Source organism: Bidens hawaiensis, unplaced genomic scaffold (assembly GCF_021521415.1).
Source record: "Bidens hawaiensis isolate Kalapana, Puna unplaced genomic scaffold, B.hawaiensis_p1.1 tig00039951_1, whole genome shotgun sequence".
Taxonomy (NCBI): Eukaryota; Viridiplantae; Streptophyta; class Magnoliopsida; order Asterales; family Asteraceae; genus Bidens; species Bidens hawaiensis.
This window is the reverse complement of record NW_027497024.1, coordinates 22403-37093: the sequence shown is the minus strand read 5'-3', so window position 1 is coordinate 37093 and position 14691 is coordinate 22403. Positions and strand designations below refer to the sequence as shown.

At 35.3% G+C, this 14691-nt stretch overlaps 1 protein-coding gene across 1 annotated transcript; it reads right to left on the bottom strand.

The window, feature by feature from the left end:
- Positions 1-2281: 2281 nt before the first annotated feature.
- Positions 2282-12789, bottom strand: LOC143591612 (aspartate--tRNA ligase, chloroplastic/mitochondrial-like). Its single transcript, XM_077071770.1, has 14 exons — positions 12427-12789; positions 10674-10817; positions 10481-10590; positions 9414-9525; positions 6633-6704; positions 5337-5428; positions 5144-5264; positions 4949-5071; positions 4229-4424; positions 3947-4134; positions 3703-3873; positions 3162-3242; positions 2987-3044; positions 2282-2553 (listed from the first exon to the last, which is right to left on the bottom strand). Exons 1-14 carry the CDS (start codon positions 12787-12789, stop codon positions 2384-2386), a joined length of 2001 nt encoding a protein of 666 aa, XP_076927885.1. The 3' UTR covers positions 2282-2383.
- Between the last annotated feature and the right edge of the window lie 1902 nt (positions 12790-14691).

Here is a 14691-nt window from a genome sequence, read left to right as displayed (position 1 = left end):
CATCGCGGTACGCGATGGGTCCTCTTCGCCGGCCGTCGCGTACCGCGACGCCGCCATTTTTGCATGGGCGCCACGTGTCCTTCCCTGCTGCCACGTGTCACCAGAGTGTGACACGTGTCCCTGAGTCATCACGGCCCATCGCGGTACGCGATGGCCGCCTTCTTGGACTCATCGCGTAGCGCGATGGGTCCATGAATATTATTTTTCACTTTTAGTCCCTTGTCTTTGATAGGTAGCGCGATGGGTCCATGAATATTATTTTTCACTTTTAGTCCCTTGTCTTCGATAGCTTGTCATTTCTAGTCTAATTCTCGTTGTCCAAAAAATACTAAGGCGACACTTAAGCGGCTCGCGGCGATGCGAGCGTGCGAAGTGCAAAGTGCGCCATCAAAGCGCCACATTGCGCCCATCGCCCGTACGTGTGCGCGTCGGGTGCTTCGCACCCTCCGCTAGGACCACTGGGTGCATGCTAGGCATATAAGAATATTATTATGGAAAATCTATTCCTTATAAAGAGCTTCCATTTCTTTACCACTTTCCATGTGGGATGGAATTTCCTTATTCCATATCCTTAACATAAGATAATTTTGTTTAAGGAATATTTCCTTATAGAATGATCTTGTTTTCTTTATTTAAATTTTCCCAACACTTATTTTAGGGAATTTTGATCCTTCAATTTTACTTAGTTGTTAAATTTGGATCGAAATTTTGGGGATGTTATATAAACTAACCGGTTCGGTACATTTGGTAATCAAAGCATCGTCGCGGTTAGTTTGATAAACTACTCGTGACTGGTAAAGTTATAGAATCTACTCGTCGCGACTAAATGATTTCTTATTTACTCGTGCGCGTTGATTACAAGACTTTAAACTTATTTAATCTTTACGAGTAGATGATTAGTGAAACTGGTCGTTACAGTTAGTTTATAGACACATGGCAAGTTTTAATTGGTTACACAAACTACTCGTGGGTAATCATAAACTATACGTCACGACTAGTTTATAATACATATTTTGGGAATTTGTTGGAAATGACACCTAAAATCTGAAAAACATATTCATAAAGGCTTATTTTGGTAATTTCCCCTTTTTCTTTTTTGTTTTTTTAATATATTAGTTGGTTAACTAACCCCCTTCCATTACACTTGTTTTTTGAGTTGGTTAGTTAAAGTCCATTGTCTACGTGACAACGACGTGACGTTTTAACCAACCAAACAATAACACAAAGTCTACGTACTTTAGCTTGATGTGCTCGTATTGTTTGTTGCTTTATGCTATTACGTTGTTTGTTGCACTAGAGTTCTACCCTATTTTTTGTTTCTACTACGTAATTTTAGATTCACATATGAGCTTGTTTCATAAAATTTATTTTATTCATGTAACTAAATAAACAAAACGTTCACACTTTTTTTAAAAACCTGAAATCAAAATCTTTTGAATCTCTGTTAGTTTAATCTCCAATAAATAAAATAATAATAAATCAAGTTTGGTCAATAACATCCAAACCACATAATGTGAAATTGAAGACCAGCCTCATTTTGGGGCCTAATGTAATGGCTAGACTTGGGCTTGCTCTAATGTAGACTTGCCCAAGCTATTATTATGGTACCATTCAAGGCCTTATTGGTCACTTTTATTTTTACTTAAATATTAGTAAATATTATTTATATTTAAAGATTTTTAACCCTAGGTTAAGTTTTGGGATATATGAGTAAAATAACAATCTGTTTTAGATTTGGTTAGATTTCACTTTTTTTTTTTTTGGGGGGGGGGGGGGTGTTGTTTGAAGCTAGTTACCCTTTTAAACTAAAAGAGTAATGGAAATGTCAAAACTTAAACATCTGGTCTAATGACAAATTGACAATGATGAAAATATTAAAAATTGATGAAAGTTGAACACAACCGTAGAATAATTATTTTGAAAACTAGGAATAGAACCCCGCGACTTCTTAGAAACCACGATAATTTATGACACAAAACAAACCTTGTATAAATTTACGAATTTGAATTTAACTCAAACAAGTCTGGATTAAGAAACCACCCGTGTTTATCCAAAGAGGTTCATAAGTTAATCTGTTTATTTTTATCATTTAAAAAAAAATGTTTTACGACACACATAAAATTCCTTTTTAGGACAACTACCATAAATAGTGGTTGGCTACCAACGTCTACCAAGTCACTTAAAACACAAACCAATCAACTAAAAAACATGTAAAATGACGATGCAAAAGCTTTTAATACAATCTGTAAACTGCTTGTATAGCCTCTTAAATGAATAAGTAGCATATTTTTATTCCTAAAAAAATATGGATCTTTCAACAAAAACAAAATTATAAAGTTACAATTGATGTATATTTTTTAACATGGGTCAAAATGGCGTGAGTCTATTGAAGGCGATAAGAGAGGTCTCTGAGTTGTTGCGGGTCAACCTCTGAAGGAGAACGAGTCAAAGCACATTGTGCGGTTGTGGTTTTGGGGAAAGCAATCACATCCCTTATTGAAGCGCTACCGCTCAGTAGCATAACCAATCTATCCAACCCATACGCGATTCCTCCTGTAAACCAGTTTTCATTTAATAAAGTCAAATTCTTAAATAAAAAAAATAATATAACTTGACTGTCAAAGTCAACAATAATGAGTTTCAAATTCATAACTGGCAGCAATCTTGCCAGAAACTTCATGAATCGATTATTAAGAGGTGAAGTTTTTATCATGATTATCACAGTAATTTCTTGAAAGATTTAGTTTTGTTAAATCGATCTTAATGTTGAAAAATAACCATTTGACCTTAAAAAGTCAACGGTCTCCATTTTTCTTGTTTCTCAAGTACCCGTTTCTCCAAAAAAACATCATTTAGTTTTTGAATAACAATATTGATAGTACTGATTTTGGCCAACAACATATCTCCAATCTTGATAGATACATATCTTTATTGAGTTTGACTTTATTAGTCAAACATTTTTATAACTTATTTTGGGATTTCATACCGTGTGGAGGAGCACCCATGTCCAGAGCTTCTAGAAGATAACCAAACTTGGCTTCAGCCTGCAAATATAAACAAAAGCCGGCCAATCAAAGAATTTAAAAGATAAAAAGTTAATTACTTATAATTTATATAAAAAGGAGTTCAACATACAACCACTATGAGCTGTATCTTCTCACCTGCTCAAGAGAAATGCCAACTATTTCTAGAACCTTCTGCTGGACATCACGCCGATAAATTCTCAAACTTCCCCCACCAATCTATAATAAAAAACAAATTAAAAATTAAATCTTTTTTAAAAGCATCTTGTAAAAAACTCAACATTTCATCTTGTAGGTCGTATTCATATCGCTTTATTTTAAAAGGTATGTGACTATGGGTCCATTTTATAAAATATGAACAAGCCTATGGGCCCAATATTATAAAGATTAGAACTAATTACACGGTTAGTCGTGTGACTTATCCATATTGTTCCCAAAAATTACATGTTTACTCCAGTGATTTTTGGATGGCCGCCAGACTTTTCTGTTAAATTTTTAAAAGTAACCAATATACCCTTTAAAATTTAAAAAACCTAGATTTTAAAATGATTCAAATACCCATATATTAAAATACTAAAAACTAAAGTATGCATATTTGGGTAAACCGTAAACAACAAAAATCAACCGTGTAATTAATTAAAAAATTACGAATATACCCTTACTCTTTCTAGAAAAGTACCTCAACGCCATTGTAGACCATGTCATAAGCCAAGGCACGAGCGGTTGAAAGATCATTCATATCTTCAGGATTAGGGGCGGTAAACGGGTGATGTAGTGCCTCAAGCCTTTGCTCGGAGTCATTCCATTCAAACATCGGAAAATCCGTTACCCACAAGATAGAATGCTTAGACTGTGTATATAATAAAAATAATATCTCAGAATAATATGAAGAAAAGTCAAAATGTATTACAATAAGAACTTACATGGTCAACCAAGCCCAACATGTTGGCAACATACAGCCTAAGTCGGTCTAAGGTTTTGTTGACCGATGAAGTGGGACCCACTGCAAACAAGATAAGGTCACCAGGTCCCGCCTCAAATCTTTTCAAAAACAATTCTTTCTTAGTGGGATCCAAACTTGATGTTAGTGCAGGAACCCCTTCAAGTTGACCTACAAATAAAGTATAGGTTGACTAAAAGTCAATGCGTGCACACATAAGCATTGACTTTATAAGAGCATGTGTATATATATATTTAATTATTACCATCTTCCGTTATCTTCAAAAATGGCAAACCCTTGGCCCCGGATTTAATTGCTTCACTAACAATGTCACCTTTTTTAAGAGCGGTGTTGGAAAAGAATTTTGATCCCGAAGGGATGCACAATACTTTTACTATTCCTCCGTTATTTATAGCGTCTGTGAAAACTTTGAAAGAAGAATCTGAGAAAATATCAGACACCTGAAATTAAGATGATAAAAGTATAAGGGTTGCATATATCTTTTAATTAAATTCAGAGTTAATATCATAAAAAAGCAACACGCTTCTTTATTTTTTACAAAAGAAATCACTAAGAATAATTTTGGCAAATAAAAGTAACACAAAATGTATTTTTTTTTTAAAACATGAAAAAGTCCCCCAAAACAATTTTGCAAAGTCTCTATGCTTTTCTATAATGTGTACTTGTGAAAAAAATATTCAAAATAAGTACCCGCCATTAAACTCGTATAAATAATATTATATAATAATGGTTCATTGTTTTAAATAGTTTTCAGTATTCATAAGTGCATGCATTTAAGACAAGTGTAAAGATCTAATACAATAAAAACGGGTTTGAGTGACTTTTTCATGTTTTTTTGACGTGCACTCGCCAAAATTATTTTGATGGTCTTTTTCAACAAAAATGAGAAAATATGTTTGTTTTTATCAGATTAACACTTAAAATAGAGCAGAAAGTAACATTGCATTTTGGACATGATATTTACATCTTTGAGTTCAAGATCAAAACGTGTATCTGGTCGGTCTGAGCCATAACGGTTCATTGCTTCAGCATATGTAAGCCTGGGGAACGGGTTCGGCAGCTCAACTCCTTTAATATCTAGAAAAACCTGCAACGGGCCATATTGAATGAATAAATCCAATAAAACTTGAAATCAAAATTTTATAAAAGTGTTTCTAACCTTTCTAATCAATTCTTCATTGAGCTTTAACATGTCTTCAAGGGGGGTGAAAGCCAACTCCATATCCAATTGTGTGAATTCTGGTTGTCTATCTGCCCTTAGATCTTCGTCCCTAAAACATCTGCTGGAATTAGTTAAAAACTAGATAAAATCACAAATAAATTTAATAAGAGAAACGTAGACAAAAGGCTACCTTGCTATTTGATAGTATTTGTCAAACCCGGAGATCATTAGCATTTGCTTGAACAATTGTGGACTTTGAGGCAAAGCGTAGAATGTTCCTGGCTTCATAAAGTGAACTAAAGTGAATCAGGATACAATTATATATAACATACCATTCTTGAATAAACTACTTAAAAAACTTTTGCATAAGTATGCTATACAAGACCAAGGATGTCTAAAATAACGTTCGAAGAGAATTTCAAGAACAATTATAGATAAGTTTGAATGACTTTAATGATAACATAGACTTCAGTATAGTATAGAAAAGAAAACTTACGCTTTGTGTTACATATTTTTATGCGAGTTTGTAGCAATGTTGTCATTTATGTTTGATAACAAAATCATTTCAGAATCGAAGTTTTTTAATGGAAATGTTCACTAACACTAGAATTCTCACATCATGCTCGTTGCACTTTGATGAACAGCGACTCTTAATATCAGGATATTTTTTTATACTACTTTTAGTTGTCTTTTAAATATACTGGAGACTTAAGTGCCAGAAGCCAAAGTCATGTGCAATCTTTATATGTATATCAAATCTTTGAACAACTATTTTACAACTGGAATAAGTTATTTTAGGTTACGATGTATATTTACAATTAAGTGTAAGAATTTAGTGCATACATTGGAGTTGAACCAAATTTTGTTAATTCAAAATCAAATGTAAGTTCTGCTACAGTAGGAAGCATATAAAGTGTCTGTGAGCATGCCTAACACATACGAAAGCATGCTCTAGTTTCAAGCATAAGTTACGTGTAATTATTGGATGTACATGAAAATTGTTAATATTACCCTAGCATGCAAAGAAGCAGCATTCAGTAACTGATAAGTCTTATTATAACAGTTTTGCTCAAAATGAAATCCTATCAGATTCACAAGTTCTTTTGATGTTTTTATATATAATGCACTTTTGAATTCAATTGCAACTGAGATTTTAATATAGTTGGATACTTGGATATGATTACAAAAACAAACATTTGGTTAACAATCAAATATGTATATTGCATACACGGATTTTACAATGTTTATGTACGATCTCTGTATATCTTGGTGGTCCTAAACAGACACGTAAGTGGTAAATTGTATAAACGTTTTAAAAGATGACAGATCTGGTAAAACATAAAGACAATTGACTTGATTTCTTTGTAAAAAGTAGAATATAGATTACATTATATAGAACCTTTATAAATACATTATGTCACTCATAGCTTTAAGTAGCAAATGAAAAATAGCTAAAAATTATAAATATAAATACGAATTAAATTACCTGAACTCTTGATGGAACCAAATAATCCCTAGCGCCTTCAGGAGTTGACCTTGAGAGTATTGGAGTCTCAATCTACCTTACACCCATGAAAAATTCAGAATCAAAACAAACCAGATACTAAAACTTTTTAAATAAGCCATTGCAAATTCATAATTCAGATTTTTCATGAATCAATTATCATAGTGAGCTCTAAATAAATCCAATTTTAAAATGCAAAAGCAAATACGATTAGCAGTAAACATTTTATCGATTAATAATTTAGTTGATTGCCGGAGCAATAAAATCTTCGAGTTCAAACGTCAACTGAAACCTGCTAGAACAAAAAACCCAAATAAAACCCTAATAAAAGAGCATAAAAACCCCAAATTAAACCCTAATAAACAACCCAAATCGAAAAGAAAAACACTGATTTCATTCACGATTGTCACCCGGGACGAAGATGCGAAGAAGAGAGTACCGATTTAGGGGTTTGCCGGTTTCAAATGGAGATGAACCGGGATAAACATGACGATGGGGGTATCGAGTAGCGGGAATCGCCGAAGATGACAATGAAGAGGAGGAGTTGTTGCTATGCTGGTGAAGTTTATTGATGGCTGCTACTAAAAACCCTAAATCCTCATAGGTGAAGAGTGGTACATAAATCACAGGGAGTTGTACAGAAAAAGAACAGTAATAGGTTGGTACGATTATGACGGGAAGCCCGTACATCAATCTGTCCAATTAGTCCCGACTCAAAGACCCTCTCAGGAGAATACCCACCACAGGTAAGAAAACCTCTCCATTTTTAATGAGTCTTTATCGAATTTGATTTTCGATTCTAAAAACAAATAAACCTAATAACAACTAATCATTAATTAAGTTTTGCTATTGACTTAATTCAATTATAATTTTAGCATAATTTGACTAACCTCAACTAAATCCACTAACCCGAATAAATAAAATGTTTATTCACGTCACCCATCGAAATAGGGAATTAGAATTTGGTTTTGAACTAGTTGAAGTTGGTTTAGTTTGGTTTGGTTCGATTTCGGTTACCATAAAAAAAGGGAAGCTTTAAAATGAATAAATCGAAAATCAAAGACCAAACTGAAGAATACCTCTCGTGTTAAAAGGGTGTGTGAATATCAAAAAAGGTGTGTAAATAACCATTGCCGAATATTATAGTCTTATGCATATAATAGTATGAGTTGTTGGTCCAATAAAAACTCTCTAAATTGAATAGTAATTCTCCCTCACAAAGTAGATCCTCTTTGATACGTGCACATGTCCGGATAACCAATATTCCACGTAGCTACCATAAAGCCATGCACCCACATTCCACGTTACATGTATTTTCCTACTTTTATTCACATTTCCTTTTTACTTGATAGGTAGTTAACATTAGTGGGCTAGTAGTTAAAGGTTTTACGGTTTCGTGTAAGCCTATAAAGGCATGTCCTTGTTTAATATTTAGAATGAAGAAAATATATTGAAGTAAAATGTTATGTTCTTTCTCTTATTTCTTTGGAGCCTTTGTTTTCGGTTTAGCATTGGTAGCGGTGGAAGATGGCTGTTTTGGTGCCAGTTTGGGGTTTGGGATGCCGATGTGTCCTTTTTTTGGTTTTTGATGTGTGATTTTGGTGTAGGAAGGGTTTTGGAGCAAACGGTTTTGATGGTGGTGTAGTAAGTGGCCGTGGCGGTTCATGGCGTAACGGTGGTGGGCGAGTGGGTAGTGGAGGTGGAGGTTCTAGGCCGAGTCGAACACAAAATAACAAGAGTTGCTGTTGGTTTTTCTCGATTAGACTCCACATGTCGTCAATCATTGACATGGTGTGTGAGTCCATAGACTTACTCACCTTCCACCATGGACTCACACACCATGTCAATGATTGACGACATGTGGAGTCTAATCGAGAAAAACCAACAGCAACTCTTGTTATTTTGTGTTCGACTCGGCCTAGAACCTCCACCTCCACTACCCACTCGCCCACCACCGTTACGCCATGAACCGCCATGGCCACTTACTACACCACCATCAAAACCGTTTGCTCCAAAACCCTTCCTACACCAAAATCACACATCAAAAACCAAAAAAAGGACACATCGGCATCCCAAACCAAACCCCAAACTGGCACCAAAACAGCCATCTTCCACCGCTACCAATGCTAAACCGAAAACAAAGGCTAACCCTAAAATCCCAACCACACCAAACACCCACCCATACAAAAACATCAATTGGGTCTTGCCATTGAACAGCGAAGAACCGAATGCCACCGGAAAACATGCATGGCGACCACCATGGCGTGATATTGAGACGGCACCGAATTCCGCTGGGAGAGTCGAATGGCGTCCACCATGGGACAAGCATACCGATACCGTCCTTGAGGACAAGGACGTTTTTTAGGGTGGGAGTATTGATACGTGCACATGTCCGGATAACCAATATTCCACGTAGCTACCATAAAGCCATGCACCCACATTCCACGTTACATGTAGTTTCCTACTTTTATTCACATTTCCTTTTTACTTGATAGGTAGTTAACATTAGTGGGCTAGTAGTTAAAGGTTTTACGGTTTCGTGTAAGCCTATAAAGGCATGTCCTTGTTTAATATTTAGAATGAAGAAAATATATTGAAGTAAAATGTTATGTTCTTTCTCTTATTTCTTTGGAGCTTGATCCACTCAACGGATTAACTATTTTGGGAGATTGACCATCTCGAATCGGTCCCTATCACTCTTTTTAATATATATAGTAATATGTTATGTATTTAAATAAAATTGAGATTAAGTTATAAAAATACCTCCACAAAACCATGCACATCTTCTAAATACCTCCGCATGAGCTTCACCACTTGATGTCGCAGCATTATGTTGGAACTCATTTGTGGTCGACGTAAATCAAGGCAACGGTATCTATAAAATTGATTATTAATAATGCTTTTAACCAAAAAGTAGCCAGATGGACTAAAAAAACAATCTTTAATGCAAATCTTTATACATCGATAACAATAAAAGAGAAAAACAAGAAAATATCCATTTTGACCGAGGAATGTTAACAAAATAAACTTGAGTTTTTGAAATTACGAAAATAGCAGTTGGCTTTTTCTACTTTTAATTTCCACCAATCACATGAGGATTCGTGTCACCAAACACCGACGGTTAAAACCCTCGATTAAAATCTCCTAAGCCATGTTTTAACTTTAAAAGAATAATTTTTTCAATCCATGAAGCCTCTAGTGCACCAAATATGCTGCACCATTTTGAATTTGTTTGCCATATAATCCAATCTTCCGCACCAGATTAAAATGCCTTTGCGCCAAAAAAAAAACTTTCCGTGCTCTGGTTGATTGGTAATTTTAAAAGCTCAAGGCTATTTTGTTAAATTTTTCGATCTAAAGGGATATTGTCGAGACTTTTCCTTAAAAGTAATGACAATAATTACGAGCTACTCGAGCTCAAGCTCTCTTTCCAAAGCTTGAGTTCGACTCACGAGTAGTTTTTCAGGCTCGAGCTCAGCTCGTTTATTATTTATTTTAACTTGTATATGTAATATAATATATACTATTTTGTTATTTTTAGCATAATTTTATACATAATTATTATTATATAAATATTTATTTAATATATTAAAATAAAACTTCACAAAATAATAGGCTCGTTTAGAATCGCAAGCATACTTGAGCTCGATAACTGAGCTCATAGTCAAGGTCAGACTTGTTCCATTAAACAAGCTAATTTCTTGGCTCAAGCTCGTTTAAACTCGGCTTGGATCGAGCTTTTAACGAGCCAGTCTCAAGTAGCTCACACCCATAGGCCATAGCAATAATCATAAAAGCCAATTTACTTGCTTGCCCAAATAAAATGCTACCTCAAGCGAATTTCCTCTTTAATAGAATCTTTTACATCGTCTGCACTTGTAACCAAAAATGGCAACTTAGCCTTCACTGAATTCAACACTTGAACTTGTTGTGCAGTGACCTGAAGAACATATGGACAATCAAATTACAAAATGAAGACATAAAGATAAAGTTTTGAAGAGGTTAAATTACAAGCGGTCCCACCTCTATCGTGCCAGTCTTCATGTTTTTGTTAACTGAATCACTCGGACGGAGCCGAACAACACCTTGTATAGAAACTACATACTCGAGTCTCAAATCATTCACAATAGAATGAGCTTCAGGGAATTCATTTGGAAGTGTTGTAACCTGTTTGTTTTTTTATAAATTCAATAAGCATTTATTCATGCATCTAATTTTAAAGCAATATAGTAGCATGCTCTGATTTAAATTGCAAGTTGTGAACAGAAATCAATACTACATAAAATACACTTTTATTATGTGATTGCATCTAGTGATGCTAAATTGAAAACTTGCAACTCATTTCATTTGAGTTTTACAATAATTTTAACAACTTAGAATATACCACTGTAGGTTTGTAAATGAGCCGAACCAACATTGAGCTCGGCTCAGGTTGTTTATCTTAGCGAGCTGACATTGTTGAACTTGTGGCCGGCTCGTAACAAGCTCGAGTTAGCTCGTTTATTTAAACAACAAGTTTATTTTTTTACACGTTAGTATATATAATAAAGAAAAAAAATATTTTTAACATACACGTGATGCCCAATTTATACACAAAATAATTTACAATTATATATTAAAACTTATATATACTAGAATTTGTGCTTTAACTTAAACAAGCCAACGAGCTGAGCTTAGCTTGGCCCAGGCTCGGCTCGGCTCAACTCGTTTACAATCAAAGAAATTTTGACTGAGCACAAAGCCACTAGCTTTTTTAACAGGCCCTAAATACCAGTTTGACCATGATCATTACAAACAAATCAGTGTGTTGTAACATATCAACAAAATCACACCCAAAAAAAAAAATCTTTCAACAGTAACACCAACATGAAACTGATCAAACCAACAATTGAATCAGTTATTGGTTTCAAGTCAAGACTTTTTGTGCTTAAATCAAGAAGATGCATACAATGAATAAAAACTTATAAAGTTATAAACCAAACCTGAACAATTCCAGAATGGTCTCTGAGATACCACTATGATTGTAAACAAGCCAAACCGAGCCAGACTGTTTATCTTAATGAGCTTTGAAATGTTGAACTCAAGCTCGGCTCGTAAGAAGCTCGAGCAAGCTCATTTTATTTTTGTTATTTTATAAATTAAATTTATAATTTTATATGTTGGTATATATATATAAACAGAACAATAACTTTCACATACACGTAATGCATAATTTAAAGTTTGGGCTTTAACTTAAATGAGCCAACTAAACGAGTCTAATGCGAGCTCAGCTCACTTACAAACTGAGCCGGCTTGACTCTATTCGTTTACAAGTATGCAGTCAATATCGGTGCTATAATGGTTATCGGACCTCTAACAAAATATCGGTACAGATAATATCGGCGATACTGACTGACCGATATTTGACTGATACATCACCGATTTTCTCGATATCAATTTTTTAAGTCTTAATTGTCAATTTTTAGCGTTTTAAGTCCTAACCAGTTCCTACTTGCTATTGCTACAATTGCTAGTGTTTTGCAAGTTGCAAAAGGTTAATTTGTTCATGGTAGGGGAGTATACTGAATTGTTCGTGTTAAATTGCTATATATATTAAAATTACCGATATCCCACTGCGATAACTGATATCTCAAAATATCAATCCGTAACCGATATCCGATATTTCTATCCATAAACAAGCCAATATCAAGTGAGCTAATTTACAACCCTATATACAAATTTAACCCTTGATCATCACAAACAAAACCAACCTAACCAAACCCACAAAGCGATATACCTGAACGATACCGGAATGGTCTCTGAGAGTAACAAAAGTAAGGCCACCATGACCCCTATGAAGTGCAACCCACCCACAGAGCCTCACCTCCTTACCCACATCCTTCTCACTCAACTCACCACACAATCCATTTCGGTTAACCCATTCAAGATTAACACTTTCATGAACCGACCCAGGTACCGATTGCTGTCGCTGTGGGTGATTGGTGACGACTGGTTCGGCTGTTGATGCAGAGACAGTGGAGAATGATTTAGTTAGAATTGGTTGGAGAATAATAATGGGTTTGATGCGAAACAGGGTTCGGGTTGAGATGTGTGTGGTTCGGATTGCTATGTCGGGTAACACCCGGAAGAGTACGGACATGGCGTTGCAGAGGGTGGGATTATAATTATTATCTGTTCAAGCGTGAAGATGAGGGTTTTATGGGTTGATACTTTGGTTGTCATGGTCCTCCAACATTGGAACGAACTTAATAAAGGACCAAGATTTTGTCATAACATTTAAAAAAAACCCGTTGCGCGTTAAGCGGCGACCTTCGGTCAGTAAAACCTGTGTTGACTGTAAATTCCGAGTGTTGTTGGTAAAACCCGGCCATTGTTACCCGAGTGTTGAAATGCGGGAATTGGTAAAACTCGAGAATCACGACAGCAAGCTGACGCGAATTTGATGAGTATCAGTTACGTTCATTATGATATAGATACAATTAAAAAAATACACAAAATTTTGAAGATTAAAATAAACAATAAATCAATCAAAAATGCATCTTGTGGCACCGACGTTTCTCTTTTACTCTATATAGCAATAATTGTTGGTTCGATTTTGTTTTCTTTGAAAGCAAAAGCTACGGTTAGGTTTCGGTTATGCTTCACTTCAAAATCGAACCTTATGTGATTTGTGCATGATACCGAACTTTGTTCACATCTTTAGTACTGGAATATGTACGTGGTGCAAGAGTAAATTAGTAAAAGGAGACATTTGTTTGCAAGTTAATTTGATGTCCATGAATTAGTGCTCTTTTTAGGATGTCTTTAGTTGTTTATTAATACAACTGTATAAGTTATATATGGCACTTAGAAGAGAAGAATCAAAAGTAAGATTATAAACATGTGAAACAATATGTTAATGTTTGGTGCACGTACGCGCTATATTCATGTGAAACAAAAGTTGGCAGATCAGATAGAGGAGATGAATATTATGGAAGACATACTAATGTGGATTAGGCCCCTGATCCATTTTATAAGTTTTGTAAGGGCCATGGGATCGTGAACCAATATACCATGCCATGTACTCCTCAGCAAAATGGTGTTGCTAAACGGAGAGATTGAACCCTTATGGATATGGTACGCAATATGTTAGCCAACACTAATTTACCTATTCTCTGGACTGAAGCCTTAAAAGCAGCCATTCATATACTCAATAGAGTTCCTTCTAAGTCTGTCCGTAAAACTCCTTATGAACTTTGGACATGAAGGAAACCAAGAATTATATGAAAGTATGGGGTTGTATTGCTAAAGCAAAACTTTATAATCCTTTCCTAAAGAAACTTGACCCTAAAACTGTTACCTGCTTCTTTATCGGATATCCTGAAAATTCAAAGGGTTATCGTTTCTATTGTCCTTCCCATGTCACTCGTATTGTAGAAACCAAGCGTGCCGTGTTCCTGGAGGATTACAAGATCAGTGGGAGCAGTACTAACCCTTATGAAGAATTGCAAGAAATACAAGATGCAGGGGAAGACTCGTCGATTATTGTAACTCCGGTTATTCCTCTTGTACCCCATGCAATTGAACCTTCTGCACCACCTTCTCCACACTCAGAACCCGTTATGGCAGAAAATGAAGGCACATCAAACACTCAAAAACCAAGACAAGGTTGAACCCACTAATCAACTCAGGAGGTCATCCAAGTCTAGAAGACCTACTAACTTTGATGATTATGTCACCTACCTGACTGAAGCTGACACCGGAAAGCTTAATGATCCTATCTCTTATAATGAAGCCATGAGCAGTGATCAGTCTTCTGAATGGAATAAAGCAATGATTGATGAGCTTGACTCCATGAGGAAAAATTGCATTTGGGATTTGGTAGAATTGCCCAACGGTGTTAAACCCGTAGGATGCAAATGGGTGTTCAAAACAAAACTTGATCCAAATGGGAACGTTGAACGCTATAAAGCGAGAATGGTTGCAAACGGCTACACTCAGAAAGAGGGAATTGACTATCAAGAGACTTTTTCACCTGTCTCTCGAAATGATTCATTAAGGA

Excerpts from the sequence above, each read along its gene's own strand:
- LOC143591612 (XM_077071770.1), bottom strand. The coding sequence starts at position 12,789 with ATGTCCGTACTCTTCCGGGTGTTACCCGACATAGCAATCCGAACCACA. Across the intron at positions 3,045-3,161 it reads TTGGCATTTCTCTTGAGCAG|GCTGAAGCCAAGTTTGGTTA; the intron begins GTGAGAAGATAC and ends TTATATTTGCAG. Across the intron at positions 2,554-2,986 it reads CATGGGTGCTCCTCCACACG|GAGGAATCGCGTATGGGTTG; the intron begins GTATGAAATCCC and ends ACTGGTTTACAG.